At 38.5% G+C, this 20870-nt stretch overlaps 1 protein-coding gene across 1 annotated transcript in view; it reads right to left on the reverse strand.

Annotated features, from left to right (window-relative positions):
• ZNF704 (zinc finger protein 704) overlaps window positions 1-20870 on the reverse strand; it is a 206162-nt gene that overhangs the window by 146453 nt on the left and 38839 nt on the right. The window contains exon 2 of the mRNA XM_030839175.2: window positions 14899-15140. Within this exon, the coding sequence (XP_030695035.1) occupies window positions 14899-15140 (242 nt within the window). The remainder of the gene's footprint in view (window positions 1-14898; window positions 15141-20870) is intronic.

Here is a 20870-nt window from a genome sequence, read left to right on the forward strand (position 1 = left end):
AGGCATAAATTCCACCATTCCGTTCAATGAAATTCTGAGTAGGAAGGGGGAGAATAATTGTCTTTTTTTCAATTGGTTTCCAATCTCAAGTCTTTCATAGTGGGTTCTGGACTCACAGGTGATCAAAGACGTTGTAAATAATAATTTTGTTTCTACTGAATCTTGATTTATTTGTTGACTTTAGAATCAAATCCCCAGCAAGAGGTGACTTGATTGTGTTCTGATGGCACAATGTGTTTCATTAAGTCATAATGTCAACTATGTCGGTTCCTAGCAATTTCCTGTTTCCGTCCCTCTATCCACATGATTATACTTGTGCTTTGGGAAGATCATTTTGGCTGCTGTGTAACAAACAGACAGACTGAAGCAAGAAAACAGGAACAACAGTTACTTGCTGACCTGAATTACTAAAAGGATGGGAAGGGATGGAAGTGGATAAAGGTTTCCTGGAGGGGACTTCCCTCATGGCACAGTGGTTAAGAATCCACCTGCCAATGCAGGGGACACAGGTTCGAGCCCTGGTCTGAGAAGATCCCACATGCCGCGGAACAACTAAGCCTGTGCGCCACAACTACTGAGACTGCGCTCTACAGCCCGCGAGCCACAACTACTGAAGCCCGCGTACCTAGAGCCTGTACTCCGCAACAAGAGAAGCCACCGCAATGAGAAGCCCATGCACCGCAACGAAGAGAAGCCCCTGCTCACTGCAACTAGAGAAAGCCCGCATGCAGCAACGAAGACACAATACAGCCAAAAAATAAATAAATAAAAAATAAAATTAAAAAAAAAGGTTTTCTGGAAAAGATGGTCTTCATAGCTACTTTGAGGAGATTGCTTTGGTTCTTAACAATTACATAGTATTAGTCTTTCTCCAACATGGGTAGGCACATTTATATTGCCCTCCCAATTTTGTTTTGTTTTGTGGTACGCGGGCCTCTCACTGCTGTGGCCTCTCCTGTTGCGGAGCACAGGCCCCAGACGTGCAGGCCCAGTGGCCATGGCCCACGGGCCCAGCCGCTCTGCGGCATGTGGGATCCTCCCGGACCGGGGCACGAACCCGTGTCCCCTGCATCGGCAGGCGGACTCCCAACCACTGTGCCGCCAGGGAAGCCCCCAATATATTTTTTTAAAAAGAAAATGTTCAATGAGATAAGCTTAGAGACCTTTTAAACTTTTCCGTCTTTTCAGTAGTTTCATATTGGTTACAGAGTTTGTGACCTAAGAAGTTTTTAATACATTTAAACATTAAACATTTGCTCCAGAAACTGCTATGCTTCTGGAGATTCAGAAATAATGATACCAATTTTGCCTTATCTCTCACTTAATTCCAAGTCTGACATAAAAGACTTTTCTATAAGTAATATATAGTACATAAAAGACAAAGGAGAAAATGTAGAGACCACTGAAAATGGTAGCCCAAATAAGTTCACAATTTTCCATTGTCAACATGAGATATTGCTTGAAGCTCGGGTCATTTCCTAACTTTGAACTCAAAGGTTAATGAGTTTCTCAAGTTCTTTCTAAACGATACAGTTCCCAAAGAGGCATTCTATAAGGAGAAGATGACTTCATTTTACCCAGCAAGTGATATATATGACATCACTGTATTTTAAAACCCTGCAAAACAAACAGTGCCGTATGGTTCAATTTTTTTCCAACAGCAAACTAACAATCTGGAGTATTCTAATAAATTGTTGTTAGGAATATTTTTGGCCAAACTTTTCTTTTTCCCTTGTTACAACTGGTTTGCTAATAGATTTCTTTCGCTTTAGAGTTATAATTAGAAGACAGTCTCTACTTTGCGTAATCAAATTGTAATTGCTGTTTGGGTGAAATCCAATCAGTTTAAGCATCAGTACTTCCAAAAAAAACAATGTCTGGCAAAAAGAGGATAACAAATGCCATGCTCTAATGATCCAGGTTATCTAATAATGTTTTCCTAACAGTTGAGTTTTTATTGTTTTTTAGAGTCTGGACAGCAAGTGATATTAGAATTATCAATGTATTTTAAGGCATCACATTTGCAACTGACAATAAATTAATGTTCTCTGATAAACACTAATGATGGTAATAAGAAACAAAAATTCACTTGGGGTCAGAAACCTCCCAGTCTTAGGTCTGTCATTTGTTAAATTTGTGCTCCAGTGCCTGAATTTATTTCCAGTGCCCGGAGAATTTCCAAACACATACATCTCTTGCTTTAGAAGCCAAAAAGCTCAGTTGCAGGCCCTGGTAGAATGAATGCACATAACTGTGTTTCTAGCTCCCCACCCTCCTGCCCACTTTCTAACCGCCTCCCTAGAAACTTTGTAAGTCTTTCAGAAAACTCCATCCTTTGTTAAATCAGCTAGTCATTTTCTGTTGCTTACAACCAAGAAGCCTCACGTCTACTTCAAAAATGCATCTCAAGTCTGTCCACTTGTCTTCATCTCAGCTGTCACCACTCTATGCAGTCCAGACTCCCATGACATCTGTTCTGCACTAAAGGAGCAGCTTCCCGACTAGTCTCCCTGCACCCACCTTGTCCTTCTCAAACCCAATGTACATATAACAGTTAATGTGATCATTCCTAAATACAAAAGGAACATTAATCATTCTTCTCCATAAAATTCTTCTAATTGATCTAAATATATACTTTAAAAATCTTTAACACAATCAATATAGCTCAATATGATTTGCCTCCTGGGTGCCTCTCCAACCTCATCTCTTGCCGCTCTCCCCCATTCTCTGTGCTTCAGCCACACTGGCCTTCTTTCTTACCTTGAGGCTTGCAGGCATACTCTCTCCTACCTGGAATACCTTCCTCTCTAGTCAGTCTGTCTAACACCTCCTCATTCTTTAGGTCTCAGCTAAAATGTACTTGCATTAAAGAGGCCTTTCCTCATGCCTCATTCTAAAATAAGTCTTCCTACTTATGGACCTCATAATACCCTGTACATTCCATCTATTAAAATTATTATAATGTATAATTATGTGTTTATATTTGTGTTGTTTAGAATCTCTCTCTCTCCTCAATTCTACCTGGGCAGGAAATATGTCTATTTATTCTACCTTGTATTCCAGTAGCTGGCACATAAAATCCACTTAATTAATAAAGATGTTGAATAAATTTAAAAAATGCACATTACTCAGTGAAAGAAGCCAATCTGAAAAAGCTGCATATTATATTATTCCAACTATAGACATTCTGAAAAAGGCAAAACTATGGAGACAGTAAAAAGATTAGTGGTTTCCAGGAGTTCAGGGTAGGGGAAGGGATCAATAAGCAGGGCACAGAGAATTTTTTAGGGCAGTGAAAATACCCTGGATGGTACTATAATGAGGGATACATGTCCTTATATATTTGTCCAAACCCATTTAATATACAACACTAACATTTAGGGAAGTAAACTTGAGGACAAAAACGATGACAGATGTTGATAACAGGAGGGGTGCTCTGCGTGTGTGGGGACAGAGGGTATATGGGAAATCTCTGTAACTGCGTCTCAATTTTGTTGTGAACCTAGAACTGCTCTGAAAAATAAAGTCTTTTAAAAAATAAGGTATTGAGGAACAAATCTTAAAAAAAAGAAAAAAGAAACAGAATATATAACTTTCTAATCAAGCTAGATCAATAAAACAAAAGGTAGGAAAAAGAAAACATAGTAAAGCATGGTTTAAAAAAGAAAAAAAGAGGGCTTCCCTGGTGGCGCAGTGGTTGAGAGTCCACCTGCCGATGCAGGGGACACGGGTTCGTGTCCCGGTCTGGGAAGATCCCACATGCCGCGGAGCGGCTAGGCCCGTGAGCCATGGCCGCTGAGCCTGTGCGTCCGGAGCCTGTGCTCTGCAACGGGAGAGGCCACAAGAGTGAGAGGTCCGCGTACCGCAAAAAAAAAAAAAAAAAGAAATAAAGGACTTCCCTGGTGGCACACTGGTTGAGAGTCCGCCTGCCGATGCAGGGGACACGGGTTCGTGCCTCGGTCTGGGAAGATCCCACATGCCGCGGAGCGGCTGGGCCCGTGAGCCATGGCCGCTGAGCCTGTGCGTCCGGAGCCTGTGCTCCGCAACGGGAGAGGCCACAACAGTGAGAGGCCCGCGTATCGGGGGGAAAAAAAAAATTAAGATGGTGAAAAATTCTAAACATATCAGTAACTATAATGAATACAGTGAGTAAAATATCCTATTTCAAGAATATACTCTATATTTCTATTCTCTGGATTATTTTCTCAATTATAAATAATAAGATGAAAAATGTTTTGTATCTCTTACTTTTTAAAATAAAATCTAATTATAATAATCTAATATTAAAAATATTAAAATATTAAATAATCTAATAATAAAAATATTAAATCTAACAATCTAATATAAAAGATTAAATATTAAAAAATATTAATAATCTAATAAAAAATATTAAAAATCTAATATTAAAAAATCTAATATTAAAATATCAACCTAACAAAAATTGGGAGGTGCATATAAAGAAGTGCTTAGGAGTTATATCATTAAATCCTTATAACATAAAAGAAGAAAAGTCTACAATTAACAGTCTAAAATTCTACCTGAAGAAACTAGAAAAAGAGGAGGAATTTACACTCAAAATAAGCAGAAGGAAGGAAATAATAAAAGAAGAAACAATGAAATAGAAAATGGACAAACAATAGAGAAAATCAATATATGTGAAAGCTGGCTCCTTGACAACAGCCATAACATTGATAAACTGCTAGTTAGACTGGTTAAAAAAAAAAGATGACACACTGACCAATATCAGAAATGGGAGAGGGAACATTACTGTAGATTCTCTGTCTTTTTTAAAAAGGCAATATTATGAACAACTCCATGCTAACAAATTTGACAATTTATATGTAATGGATAAATTCCTTGAAAGACACAAGTTACCAAAACTGATTCAAAAAGAAACATGAAAGCTGAATAGCACTACAGTTGACCCTTGAACAACGAGGGGGTTAACCTGCGTATAATATAGTCGGCCTTCCGTTTTCACGGTTCCTCCACATCTACAGATTTAACCAACTGTGGACCATGTAGTATTACAGTATTTACCATTGAAAAGATCTGTGTATAAGTGGACCCACACAGTTCAAACCTGTGCTGTGCAAGGGTCAACTGTATCTCAATCTTAAAAACTGAATCTGTAATGAAAAACACTCCCATAAAGAAAACTCCAGGTCCAGATGGCTTCACCAGTAGACCTACCCTTTAAGGAAGAAGTAATACCAGTCCTAAAACAAATTCAGAAAACAAGGAGGAGGGAACACTTCCTAACCCATTTTATGAGGCCATCATTAAACTGATATCAAAACCACACAACAATATCCAAGTAAATAAAATGATAGGTCAGTGGATGGAAATGAATGAACCCTTAATAGAATTTTAACAAAAATTGACCCTTTGATATTTAAGGTGGTTTTAGCTCCGGAATCCAAAGCTGACTCAATGGTCGAAGACCAATCAATGTAACTCGACACATTAAAATAATTGTTAAGTATGCTCACGTAGATAGATGCTTTTTTTTTTTTACAATATTCAACATTTACTGATGATAAAAACTCTCATCAGCTAATTAGAAATGGAAGAGTACTTCCATGCTCTCATAAAGAAAGAAAACAATCCTGCAGCTATCATCATTCTTAACAGTGAAATATACTGAGTGCTTTCCCCTTGAAGAACAAGATAAGGATACCCATTTTTGCCACTTATATTCAGTCTTACGTTGGAGGTGCAAGCCAGTGCAAAAAGACAAAACATAAATGAAAGGTATACATACGGGAGAGGAAGAGTAATGAGTTGTCTTTATTTGCAGGCAGCATGATCATTTATGTAGACCCTCCTAAAAACAAATCTACCAAAAAAGCTAAAAAACCTAATGCCTGAGTTTAGTAAGTTTTCAGTATAGTTGGTCAAAATATAAATTGTATTTCTCTGTATCAGCAATGAATAACTTGAAGTTGACATTTAAAATAATATCATCAGGCTTCCCTGGTGGCGCAGTGGTTGCGGGTCCGCCTGCCGATGCAGGGGACGCAGGTTCGTGCCCCGGTCCGGGAGAGTCCCATATGCCGTGGGGCGGCTAGGCCCGTGGGCCTTGGCCGCTGAGCCTGCGCATCCGGGGCCTGTGCTCTGCGGCGGGAGAGGCCGCATACCAGAAAAAAAAAAAAATAATAATAATAATAATATCATTTGGTGGGGGAGTGGCCAAGACGGCAGAGCAGGAAGACCCTGAGTTCACCTCTTGCCACGGGCACACCGAAACGACAACTATTTACAGAGCAACTATTGATGTGAATGACCAGAAGAAAAGTGGAAAAGATCTGCTACAACTAAAGATATAAAGAAGGAACCACAGTGAGATGGGTAAGCAGGGCAAAGATGTGGTACAGTCAAGAGGCCATAACCCCGGGTAGGCAACCCACACATGATAGGATAATTACAACTGCAGAGGTTCTCCCCAAGGCGAAAGGGGTCCAGGCCTCACACCGGCCTCCCCACCCTGGGTTTCCGGTACCAGCAAGACGAGCTCCCAGAACATTTGGCTTTGAAGGCCAGCAGGGCTTACTTTCAGGAGAGCCAGAGGGCTGGAGAAATAGAGACTCCACTCTTAAAGGGCGCACACAAAATCTCACACGTTCTGGGACCCAGAGCAGAAGCAGTAGTTTGAAAGAAATCTGAGTCAGACCTACCTGCTGATCTTGGAGAGACTTCCTGAGAGGCAGGAGGCATCTAGAGCTCAGCGTGGGGACACAGACACTGGTAGCAACCATTTTGAGAGCTCATTCTACCAAAAGGACATTGGGGCTGGCAAGTGTCACTTTGGAATCCTCCCTCGAGCATGTTAGCACCAGGACCTTGCTTGCCTCACCCACCAGCCTGCAGGCATCAGTACTGGGACACCTCAGGCCAAGTAGCTAGCTGGGCAGGGACAGAGCCCCACCCACAAGCAGGCGGGCTTCTTTAAGACCCCCGAACCCACAGCTGCCCCAGGACCCAGCCCTGTCCACCAGAGGGCCCAAGACCTGAAACTAGGCCTAGAATCCCCCAGGGTCCCACAGCCAGCCATCTCCACAGCTGGCCCTGCCCACTGGCAGGCTGATACCAACCCCTGGACTCACAGGGCCCTGGCTCCACACTGGACCCACAACCTGGCTCCACCTACTAATGGGCTGGCACTAGCCCTGGGACCAGCCTCACCCACCAGTGGACAAGGCATCAGCCCCAACACTCTCTGGGCCCTGGCCACACAGAGTAAACTTAAGAAAATAAAAATCATATCAAGAATCTTTTCTGACCACAATGCCATGAGACTAGAAATCAACTACAAGGAAAAACCCGCAAGAACACAAACACATGAAGGCTAAACAATATGCGACTAAACAACCAATGGATCACTAAAGAAATGAAAGAAAATTTAAAAATACCTGGAGGCAAATGAAAATGAAAACATAATGATCCCAAATCTATGCGAAGCAGCAAAAACAGTTCTAAGAGCGAAGTTTACAGTGATACAAGCCCACCTCAGGAACAAGAAAACCTCAAAGAAACAACCTAACCTTACACTTAAAGGAATTAGAAAAACAAACAAAACCCAGTTAGTAGAAGAAAAGAAATGATAAAGATGAGAGCAGAAATAAATGAAATAGAGACAAAAAAACTAAGAGCTGGTTCTTTGAACAGATAAACAAAATTAATAAACCTTTACTCAGATTCATCAAGAAAAAAGGAGACAGGGCCCAAGTCAATAAAATCAGAAATTAAAAAGGAGAAGTTACAACTGACACCACAGAAGTACAAAAGATCATAAAAGATTACCATGAACAATTATATGCCAATAAAATATTTGCAAATGATATATCCAACAAGGGGTTAATATCCAAAATAAACAAAGAACTCATTGAACTCAGTATCAAAAGTTGCCCAACAACCCTGTTAAAAATTGGGCAGAGGAACTGATTACACATTTTTCCAAAGAAGACATACGGACGGCCAACATACATATGAAAGGATGCTCAACATCAGAGATCATCAGGAAAATGCAAATCAAAACCACAATGAGATATCACTTCATACCTGTCAGAACGGCTATTATCAAAAAGGCAAGAAATAACAAGTGTTGGTAAAGATGTGGAGAAAAGGAAACCCTTGTGCAGTGTTGGTGGGAATGTAAACTGTTACAGCCACTATGGAGAACAGTATGGAAATTCCTCAAAAAATTAAAAATAGACCTGCCATAAGATCCAGTAATTCCACTCCTGGGTATTTTTCCGATGAGAAAACAAACACTAATTCAAAAAGATATATGCACCCTGTGTGCATTGCAGCATTGTTTACACTAGCCAGGATATGGAAGCAACATAAGTGCCCATCAATAGATAGATGGATAAAGAAGATATCACACACACACACTGGAATATTACACAGCCATAAAAAAGAATGGAATCTTGCCATTTGTGACAACATGGATGGGCCTAGAGGGTATCATGCTAAGTGAAATAAGTCACAGAGAAAGAAAAATACTGTATGATTTCACTTATATGTAAAATCTAGAAAACAAAACAAATGAACAAATATAACAAAACAGAAATAGCTATAGATACAGAGAAAAAAACAGGTGATTGCCGGAGCAGGGCCGGGGGGAAGAGGAAAGAAATAGGTAAGGGAGAATAAGAGGTACAAACTTCCAGTTACAAAATAAATGAGTCACAGATATTCAATATGCAGTGTAGGGAATACAGTCAAAAACTATGTAATGTCTTAGTATGGTGACAGATAATAACCAGACTTATCACAGTGATCATTTTGAAATGTACAGAAATATTCAATCACTCTGTCATGTAGTAAGAACTAACATTGTGCTGTAGGTCAATTATACTTCAAAAACAAACTCTCTCATAGAAAAAGAGATCAGATTTGTGGTTACCCAGAGGCAGGTAGTTGGGGAGGGAGAATTAGATGAAGGCAGTCAAAAGGTACAAACTTCCAGGTATAAGATAAATAAGTGCTAGGGATGTAATGTACAACATGATAAATATAATTAACACTGTTGTATGTTATATATGAAAGCTAAGAAAGCAAACCCTAAGAGTTCTCATCCCAAGGAAAGGTAATTTTATATTTATTTAATGTATCTATATGAGATGATGGATGTTCTCTAAACTTATTGTGCTAATCACTAGATTTCTAATCATTTCATGATGTAAGTCAAATCATTATGCTGTACATCTTAACTTATACAGTGCTGTATGTCAATTATATCTTAATAAAACTGGAAGAAAAAAGATTACCAAAAAAAATTAAATATTATTTAGAACAGTATCTAAAAACATAAAGTACATACAAATTAAGTTAACAAAATAATGCAAGATCTAAGCACTGAAAACTACAAATGCTACTGAGAAGAATAAAAGAACTGGGTGAATGTAAAGACATATTCTATCTATAAATTGGAAGATTTGATGTTTTTATGATATCAATTCACCCTAAACTGACCTATAGATTCAAATGTAATAACAATTAAAATTCCAATAGGCTTTTTTGAAGGGTAGAAAATGGTAGAATATTCTAAAATCTATATGGAAATCCAGCAAACCTAGAAAGATATGTTTAAAAAAGCAGAACAAGGTTGGCATACTCATACTACCTACTATCAAGACTTACTACAAAAAAAAAAAAGAGTACAGCAATCAAGAGGGACCTAGAGTCTGTCATACAGAGTGAAGTAAGTCAGAAAGAGAAAAACAAATATCATATGCTAACACATATATATATGGAATCTAAAAAAAAAATGGTTCTGATGAACCTAGGGGCAGGACAGGAATAAAGACACAGACACAGAGAATGGGCTTGAGGACATGGGGAGGGGGAAGGGTAAGCTGGGATGAAGTGAGAGAGTAACACTGACATATATACACTACCAAATGTAAAACAGATAGCTAGTGCGAAGCAGCTGCAGAGCACAGGGATATCAGCTCGGTGCTTTGTGACCACCTAGAGGGGTGGGATAAGGAGGGTGGGAGGGAGACACAAGAGGGAGGGGATACGGGGATATATGTATGCCTATAGCTGATTCACTTTGTTGTACGGCAGAAACTAACACAACATTGTAAAGCAATTATACTCCAATAAAGATGTTAAAAAAAAAGAGACTGTAGTACTGGCATAAGGATAGACACACAGATACAGAACAGAGGAGAGTCCAGAGCTAGACACGCACATATATGGTTAGTTGATTTTGAAAAAGATGTCAAGGTAATGCAATGGGGAAAGGATAATCTGTCCAACAACTGTAACAATTGGATATCCATATGGGAAAATAAAAAGAAACCTCAATCCTTACCTATAACCAGGCAGAGTTAAAATGAGTAGAAAATTTCTCCTCCAAAAGTGGCTCTCCTGAGTCCTTTATGTTTTATTTTCTGGTACTTACAGGCTTTACCAACATGCCTAGTTTACCCATCAGGACAGGTCAAACACTGAAATGAGCATTACTTGGACTTTGAAAGAATCTGGTGTTACCAACGGTATTTAGTCAGGCCAATTCACAGAAGTCTCGTGCTACTGCAATAGCTTGGCACACATCCCAAGAACTGAACCATTCCTTCCGACTAGTTCTACGCCCTACATCCCTGGAAAAATCTTTAAATTCCCTACTCTGTATTTCAAATCTTTCTTTCTTTTCCCCAAATTTCCACCACTAAACTGGGCATGTTTCATTGATTATCTGGGCCCAGGCTCATCATCTTTTTCCAATGAGGCTAAAATACTGTCTTGGCTAATGGACCACTGAGCTCTGCCCACAGGAAATCTCTGACTGGCCTTTGTCTTTACTGACCTTGGCCTCCTATTCACTTCTTGGGCCAAACTACAGTATTGGATTTTCATTCTGGCTCAACTCTTCACACCCCCGTCTCTTTGTATTCCTCTCCTTATCCTCTTAAAGCTCATTTTCCTAACTCGCCATAGAGATCACTAAAGCTAGTATTTTCCCTGAAGATTAAAAAATACTTAAGATAACATGTTTATAATTAGTAACTCCTCATTTTCAATTCACAGTCTCTTTCGGAGGGAGCTGTTATCTTTTATAACCAGACATTACTAAATGAATAAGTGATGAAACCTTCAGAGAGAGGGATCAGTCATTTAAAGGCTGCTGTCCCCACTGTTAGCACTGACACGCCTCGTACAGGTCACCTCACGCCCCACCAAATTATTCCTCCTCCATAATCTTTAAAATTGGGAAGAATTTTTTTTCCATCAATGATAGATCTTTAGGTCCAAAGACGAACACTGCTCATTCACATGCTCTCTTACATACTCTTGTGCTCTTCCTATTTAGTTTTCTCCCCTGAAGAACCTGGAATAATTCAAGGGATATTTTGAGGACCTCACCTTATAATGCATTCACCCCTCTGCACCACCCCCCGCCTGCCCCCCACCGGAAACAAAAAAAGAAAAAAAACACTGTTTCTTCCTGAAATCAATCAAGCAACATCCCGTGGGTAAGTGGACTCTCTTGCATTAATATAACTCATGTAATTAATATAATGCAGGAGTCCTGGTGGCCTTGCGAGACAGTCTCAGACACTTCCATCCAGCCTTCCCTCACCCCTCTCCCTCACTGGGCTCAGACCTGCACCTTAGTCTGACTCACACCTCCTGCCTTCCCTGCCTCCACCCACCCCAGGTGTTTATCCTAATAAAACACTTGCACGTTCAATCCTATCTTGGCATTTGTCTTCTCAGATGACCCAGCCTGACACATCTGGATTAATAACTTACTTAAATTTATGTTTTCCTGAAACTAGCAGCTCTTAAGTGGGTCCTCAGAAAATGGGTAAAGAAACGGATTTTGTAATGCAGATCTCAGATACAGAGTTCCTCCTCTGTTCCATTTATCCCCATCTTGAAAAAGATACTAATAAAAGGGAATTAGGCTTTTAAATAGTTGTGTCACACTAACAACTTTCCTAATACTAAGAGATTCTCCATTACATACAAATTCACCCAGTTCTAATGAGAAGAGAGCAAGTTATTTGATATTAACCACTTAGGTGTCTGGCTCTCTGATGGTAAGGTCCTGGAGGGTTAGCATGCTGCCTCATTCACTTTTTTACTGAGTACTGAGTTCATAGCAGGTACTCAATAAATGTCTATTGAATGGAGATGAAATCAGTAATGCTTAATTGCAGTGAGGTACAGTGATTAAAGAGGGGCGTGGTTCTCAGAACTTTCTAGGGATATGAAAAAACATATAAAATATACCCATTGTTTTCATTACACAAACCATAGAAAAAACTTCATATTTCATCCTACAAACCACAGAAAGTGAAGTTCAACAAAAATCCTGTTAGCTACAGTGGCAATAAGCAAAATATAAAGTGAGAAAGATTATAGAGAACTGATTTTAAACCAATGAGGAGCTCTGCACCAGTCATACTCTATTCACCTAAAATCGTTGTCCTGCCCTTCTAAGAGCTGGCCAATACCTAATGTCTGGATTTAGAAGAGTAATAAGTTGCAATAACCATGTGGCTAGATATAGCGATACAGAATATGTATATGGGGTATATATAATACACGTGTGTTATATATGATATACTATATAAGATATAGATATAAAGGTTTACTCATACCAATATTCCCGTATACCCATAGACTTACTCAAGCCTCATTATTTACGTACTGCCAACAGATATAACTATTTCTTCTAAAAAAAACAAAAAGAAAAATCCTGTATCTTCCTACATGTCAAGTAAAGGAGTAAACAAGTAAACAAAATATTGATCTATTTAGATGATAGTGGAAAGTTTACATTTACAAAATAACTTGATAACAGTAAAAGAAAATAGAACAGAAAGAGTGGAGAGTTAGATGAACTCCAGAACTTCTGATTCCTTCATCATCACTTTAAAAAAGAGTAATTTATTTCACCAACTGTTGGCATATTTGTGATAATTAAACTCTTACTACAGCAATGAAAATAAGTGTATTCGTGGAGATCTCAAACAATGAAGCTTTAACTAGTCTTTCCCATAATAGATTAACACATCTAAGCTATACCTTGTCATTGGGGAATTTTTGCTGCACATTAACTGGGTTTCCAATTAATTTCCCAATATTGTTTAAAGAACTCCATAATAACACTGGCTTGACTTTTAAGTGCACTCAGTGAATTTGAGAGGGAAGAAAGAATATTCCACACAACAGAGCCAGAAAAGGCAGAAAACATTTTTCTCCTTCCTCTCTTCATTATTTTCCCCAGAAACTACTGCAAGTGGGTAAAAATTAAAGAATAAAGATATACCTAAAACAATTGATGACAAGTTAAAATTATGAATTCCAGGTCTTCCAACATATAAAATGGTCTAATGAAAATTTTATGTAGAGTAAGTTCTACAGAATTGCAAGTGGGCCCTAAACTATGTAATATTGGGAAGTCTAATTCTTGCCCTACAGGCTTAGGAAAAAAATAAAACCATAGCTCTTCACATTTCAAATGACATGTCATTTTACCTATGAGTCAACCAAATAACAGATATGAACTGAGGTGCCTACCAGGTTCAGGGCATGATAAGACATTTCATAATGAACCCCCAGTTACAGGAACTAATCCTAAAGAATTCAGCATGTACTTTATATGAACAAATGAGAAAAGCAAATAATTCCAAGTAGTTAAACAGAGGTAATGAATATATGAAAAGTTTCAATTAAAAGTTAAGGAAAATAAAGAGGCCTATAATTTTATAAAGTTTGACAAATTTGGTAAAAGAATAGAAAAATACGTATTTTTCTAGAGAAGATACTTTTGATTTCATATAAAAAGAAATGAAATTCTAATTACAAAAAGTGAATCAGTAGAAAAGGAACATTTATTCCTTTTCCAAAGATACTATTTTCCTAGTTAGCTATCAGAAACCACTCAAACAAACGCAGAACTTCTCAAACAATTGCTTATGAAGTTTCATTATAGATGTTTTTTGGTAACAAAATATATTTCACATATTAAAAATAAGCAAGCTTTCATGCTACAGCATCTCCTTTCTTTTCTTCATTCAACAAATATTTATTGAGCTCTTAATATATAATTCTACATGGTTCTAATACTAGGGCTACACCACTGAACAAGATGGACTAAAATCACGGCCAACATGGCACTTACTTTCTAGGTGAGATAAATGACAAGCAAGAAAATAAGTAAAAGGTCTAGCATGTATTCTATTCCACTGTCATTCTGCCATAATATTGTCCTGTGGTTCAATGGCGCTCGATGTGGTTTAAATAGAATTACAATGTAATAAAAGCCTTTTAATATTTCAGATAAACCCTCTTGGCCCAGTTCTAAGCTAGATCTGTCTTAAAAGGATTACCATGATATAAACCTGGGATCACCAAACTTTTTCTATAATGAGTCACACATAAATATTTTAGGCTTTGCAGGCCATCTATGATCTATATCCCATATTCTACACTTATTTTTCCCTTTAAAAATGTAAAACTATTCTTATCTGGCAGGCCAAACAAAAACAGGCCAGGGGCTGAATCTGCCCTACAGCCATAGCTCTCCAACACCTGACCAAAAGATATGAGTATTCTTGCTTTTAAGTGGCTATGCTCAGTCATACATTTCATGTTTCTTTTATTTTTTTATATTTATTCTTTTGCTCTTGTTGTTCATTTGCCAAAATCTAATAAAACATTCTTTTCTAGAGCCACAGTAGTTCCAACTACTACAGCCTGAGTCAGTTCTGAAGAGCACGGCCACCTGCTCTATTTCACACAAGCAACAGAAAAATGTTCTTGGCAGAAAAACCTTCCTAAGTCTATACTTTAGAGAGATACGGCGGAGACTATACATGCTCTCCACTGACTTCCTGGAGCAGACACATATAAGGTCTAACGGTCCCTTACCTTGCTGGAGGAACGTCAATATTGGAAGAAACAACTTTTCGTTTTTGTTCAAGGAGACAGATGGAACGAGTGTTTTCTTTTTCATGGTCAAGGACTCGGTTGACTTTTTTGGTGTCTGCTGTTTTCACATCCTCCTCCATGGCCAAGGGGAACAAGTGTTGATGAGACAGTTTTTTACTAGAGTCACGTTTTAAGTCCTCTGGTTGAAATGTGAAGGCCATTTCCCGCTTAATGCTCCCCACCTGTGAAATGAAATGCAAAAATTCTTAGTCACCCAAAATATCAGCTTTGCATGACTATGTGCAGATGGCCATGACGGGAGACCACAGACTCTGCTGTCCCTGTTCATCTTGAAGATTTTATAGTTTAAATGGGAAAAAAGTCACACAGAAATCAAATAACTGACATTACAAAGTAATGCACAATTGAGGCACCACCTGTCATAATGCAAACAAGAAGCATCGCAAGCACAAGAAAAGCCTTTCAGATGTGCAAAAACTTCGAAGGCTTGAAAGCGTGAGACTTAGAAAAATCTAAAAATTTAAAACATTATTGTTTTCTCTTCTACAACTGAGAAAACTCAATTAAGTAAATAAATTCTTAAATATTTCATGCTGATTATGTTTAATGAAGAGAGCTATATATATAAAATCAAGCCTTATATCTTTGACTAGGATACTGATCTTAACTACACTCTTTATCTAATGAAGAATTGTTTTTTATCCTTTATTTATAGCAGTTAAGATCTTAATGAAATCCTTCATTAGTATGACAATTAAAAAGTCATATTAATTTTTCTAATGATTTTTTACTAAATGCAATGGTGATTAAAGTTTAAGACAAATATGAATTTAGACCTCAAGGAATTAAAACTGGTTAAGGAAAATAAAGAGGCCTATAATTTTATAAAGTTTGACAAATTTGGTAGAAGAATAGAAAAATATGTATTTTTCTAGAGAAGATACTTTTGATTTCATATAAAAAGAAATGAAATTCTAATTACAAAAAGTGAATCGGTAGAAAAGGAACATTTCAGATTTTAGGACTGTGATGACTGAAAAAGGAGACTAAAGTTAAAAAAGAAAAAGGATTTTGTAATGTCATTGGTGCTGTAAATGAGGTCTGGAGTGAACTTGTTAAAGTCCTAAGTATACAAAGAAGAACCAGACTATCTGGCAACCCAGAGCCTCACTCATCAGCAGAGTATGTTTCAAAATATGTGCATCTATAAGACATTTCACAGGTCCAGAGACAGTCTCTCCCTTTCATGAAGTCAGTGTACATAGTCAGTAAAGCTTCACTCGCCCACTTAAATAGAGGATATGCTTATTTGTTTCTTTTTAATTTTAGTTAGGAGGAAAAGCACAAAGCATGTGATCAAACAGATTTAGAATAATAGGAGCTAAAGCCATAAACATGCAGCATCTTCAGAATAAAATGAGAATATGTGGGCCCAGTAACAGCAGAGACTGGCAAAGTATGGTATTAATGACTAGAAACTCTCAGACTAAAGGAAAACTCTGAAGTATATGTGTGTTGGGAGTCACAGGACCTGCTCACATATGTATTCTTCCCGAGCCCAGGGATGACTTGTGCCTCAGGATTGCCTTGGCTGGAATGTATCTTTCACAAGAACACAGAGCCCTAAACTGAGCTCCCTGCTCTCCTTGGCCTGCACTTGTCAGGAAAAAGAGAGTATCTTCCATGGTGTTCCTGCCAGACCGAGCCCCAGCTCCACAGGACAATGGTCAGCCACCTGGGTCTACTTGCAACTCATTAAAGAGTTACCATATTTCTTAGAATGCACTAGTTAATGAAGCAAAGTAAGAGTCCAAGAAAAATGAGTGCTTTTAAGAGCTAACTGTTTAAATGACGTCGATACTCAATAGAAAGGAATAAGAAAATATTTCACACTTCTAAAATGCAATAAATTTTCAATAAAAACGTAGTTTGGAAAACTGACTAATGTAATTATAAATTTTTAAAATATCCATCACTAATCACTTTCAGTGCAACTTCTTCTGCCTGGAGGTGGAAGAGAGAGGGAGGCATTTTTTCCACCTCTAGAGCAGCTCATTCCCAGCGATGTAACAACAGGAATATGCCAAACGCCAGGCATGAAAGATGAAAACAAAGGCGTGGTTTTGATGATTATAAATAGTTTCTCCCTAAGTGTCAAGTGTTACAGTAATTAAATATTTAAGTAGTCATTAGTATTAAGTTGTAGCAATAATTGACATCCATACCTCCCTTGGGGTCAACTGGACTGGTTAAATGAATTCAATCCAAAGAGAGGAGGGTTGAGGGAGAACATTACAGAAAGTTTAGCTTTTAGCTCCAAATATTTGGGGAAAAAAGCCAGCATCTAAAGCAAATTAATACAAAGTAGAATAAACTTCCTATAGAAATTATATTATAATTGTATGTCATGCTCTTAGCTGAGACTTCATAATAAAATAAATTATGGTAATATTCAACAATGTAAGCTATAAATCTTCCATAATACATTCTAAACATAAAATTAATCTCTCAATAATAATCAGGAAATTTTAGCAATGTAATGAATTTCAAAGACTACTTAGCCCAGACTCCTTTTTAAAAGTGGAATTAAAATGAGTTAGAAATGATCAAAGAAGAGAAAAAAGTGTAGAGGTGAGCAAGACACTTTAGATACTTTGAGTCATAGGTTCCACTGTTTGTAAGGCTGGTGGAAGGAGTGGGTCACAGGTGTAGATGTTCATTATATCACTATGCCTTAAATGTATATGTATATTACATGTTCTCTTTTTTAAATTTATTTTATTTAGTTATTTTTGGCTGCGTTGGGTCTTTATTGCTGTGCACAGGCTTTCTCTAGTTGCAGTGAGCGGGGGATACCCTTCGTTGTGGTGCGCGGGCTTCTCATTGCGGTGGCTTCTCTTGCTGCGGAGCACGGGCTCTAGGCGCGTGGGCCTCAGCAGTTGCAGCATGCGGGGTCAGTAGTTATGCCACTGGGGCCCTAGAGAGCAGGCTCAGTAGCTGTGGCGCACAGGTGTACTTGCTCCATGGCATGTGGGATCTTCCCGGACCAGGGAATCGAACCTGTGTCCCCTGCATTGGCAGGCGGATTCTTAACTACTGCGCCACCAGGGAAGCCCCTATAGTTTCTTTTTAATGTTCTTTTATTCATATCAGATATTATATTTAAAAATATTTTTTAAAAGGAGAGTACACGGAGAGAAGAGAATGGAGCAAGTATATGAAGTCAAATCTTAAGACATGGGCTCAGAAATGGCCCAGAGAAATAGGGTGGTGGCTGGGTCGGATGCTGGACAAAGGAGAATGCTCTAAGATGGGAGGTAATAGAGCACATTTGAATGCTGAGGCAGGATGGAAAGGAAGAGATGAGTGAGGGTTTGGAGGAGGAGTAAAAGGGGGCAGCCATTGCACCTCCAGCAGATCAGCCGAGGAAAGCAGATAAAGGAAGATATGAGCCCATTTATATGAGATTTCCGGAAAAGGCAAATCCATAAAGACACAAAGCAGACCGGTGATTGCCTGGGGCTGGGGTTGAGAGCAGGAACTGATTGCAAACGGGCACCGGAGAACTTTTTGCCATGATGGAAATGTTCTGGAACTAGACTGTAGTGATTTGTACAATGCTATGAATTTATCAAAAATCCCTGAACTGTATTCTTACAATGGGATGAATATTATGGTATGTAAATTATACCTCGATAGTACTGTTGATTTAAAAAAAAAAAAAGGAAAGGAGGAAAGAACCAAACCAGCAGTAACTGGTGTAGAAAGTATATTCCCCAAGAACCACCTGGACCAGAAACTGGGAAACGGTGCCACAAAGAGGCAGCCACGAGGTGCTTGACAACCCAGGCTGCTGCAAGTAGCTGTGCTGTTATACCCTGCGCACAAGAAAGATCAGCTAAAATCCAGTCCCCACTCAAGCCAGGTCCCCAGGCCTCCTCACCCATGGAAAAGGGACATTTTTCTAATTCATCCACCCGGAGAAGAACTTTTTGTACTTCATCTGCCCAGAGAGGGCACTCTTACTTATTTTTTTCCCAACTTGCACAATGCCCTGGTGACAAAAGGAAACCCTTCTGGTGATCTGCAGGGCCTGGGCCGAGTTAGCTTCCTTCCTTGAAGCCGATATCAATTAATGATGTGACTCACATGAGCTGATATTTTTGTTAAAAGAAAAGTTGGGGAAATCTGAGAAATCTCTCTGTGAAACAGCTCAAGGGGAGGCAAAGGTTCAACAATAGAAGACAACCAGAGAAAACAAACAAATGCCCCAAATCTAGAAGCCCTAGGTGGCAAATAATGAAGAAAAAACAGCAAAACTCTTAACCAGGCATTTCGAGGAGAAAATACAAGGCAGAGGTTTGGGAATAATCTTAGTCTAGATTTTTTTTAAAGTGTCTCCTGCATGAGGAAGGGTTAATCTGACTGTATCCCACAGTGACAAGACTGTAAATTGGAAGGCAGTAGAATATGATTCTGGTTGTCAAATTTCAAGATGGACATTGACAAATCGGAATAAACACAGCAGGGTGATCAGGATGACAAAGGATCTTATTGGGAGAAATCTGGGCATATTTCATCTAAAAAACAGAAGGTTTAAGGCCCCCATAGCTTCTCTTAAATACGTGTTAGAGCCCTTTTGAAGAGGAATTTGAGTTCCGTGCTCCTCCGGAACCAGGATCAGTGGTGCCCACTCTTGCTTCTGGCTGACCGCATTCTGACCTTATGGTTTACTCTCTCTTCCTCTTTTCTTCTCACTCTTCCACCACACTGTGAATGAGACATTTTGTATCTATAAGAAAGATTTACTACTTTTTACTTGACTGTGATTTCATGGACTCATAATCTGTTAAGCAGGTGGAATCTCAGAGACTACCTAGTCTCACATAAACATTTTATTTTGCACTATTCCTATAGAATCTGAATGCACTTTTCATTTTTTCAAATGTCCATTTACTACAAAATATATGCTTGTTGTTAAAATTTCAGTAAAAATGTGTATAAAATAAAATGGGGACAGTTTTCTATTCTTCCCCACCCTCAGGTCTAACCCCTAGAAAGAATAGCTTTTAACAATTTACTGCAAAACTTCAACTTACTTAAAAGGCATTAAATACCTATCTGCGTATATATACTGTCTGGAGTGTCTAAACATGAATGTGCTTATACTGCATGTATTGCTCTGCAATACACAATAAATCATGGGCATCTTTTCATGTTAGTTGTACTATATTAAAAATTTTTGAATACTATAACATTTCACAGGATCATATTTTTTAACCCATCCCTTCCTCACAGACATTGAGGTATTTTTCAATTTTTCATCGTTAAACATAATGCCACAATGAACATCCTTGTTGTATGTACGCATGTACCTTTATACTTGTGCAAGCATTTTTGTAGGAAAACGTGGAGGTTCGAATTGCTGACTCAACCAACCAAAATTTTCTTTATGGGGGAACAAACTATGGAACGCCCATACAATGGACTTAACCATGAAGTCACTAAAAAGAAGGGCATCAGAATAAATCCACAATCTATTAAGAGGAACACATTTGCTCATGATCTACTAAGAGAAACAGGTAAGTTGCAGACTAGCATGTTAGGCGTGATTTCACTGCTTTTCAAAAACAAAGTAGTTTGCTAAAAAGCTACACACCTTCTGGGCCAAGAAGGTTCTTCTACTTCTTTTCTTGTATAATTAGATACACGCGTACACACATACAGACACACACACAACTTCCAAGTGGTGAGATTATGGGGGATTTTTTTACTTTTTTAAGGTTTTCAAATTTTAAAAATTAATACAAAGAGAATTTTTTAGAGGTTCACAAAAAGTAGGAGGAATAATCCTCCGTGCTGGTCAACATATGAGGGAACTGGCACTCTCAACACCTGTTGGTAGGGATATACATGTTGAAGGAGGACAGCATGGCAAAAGGCAGCGAATT

Source organism: Globicephala melas, chromosome 17 (assembly GCF_963455315.2).
Source record: "Globicephala melas chromosome 17, mGloMel1.2, whole genome shotgun sequence".
NCBI classification, from domain to species: domain Eukaryota; kingdom Metazoa; phylum Chordata; class Mammalia; order Artiodactyla; family Delphinidae; genus Globicephala; species Globicephala melas.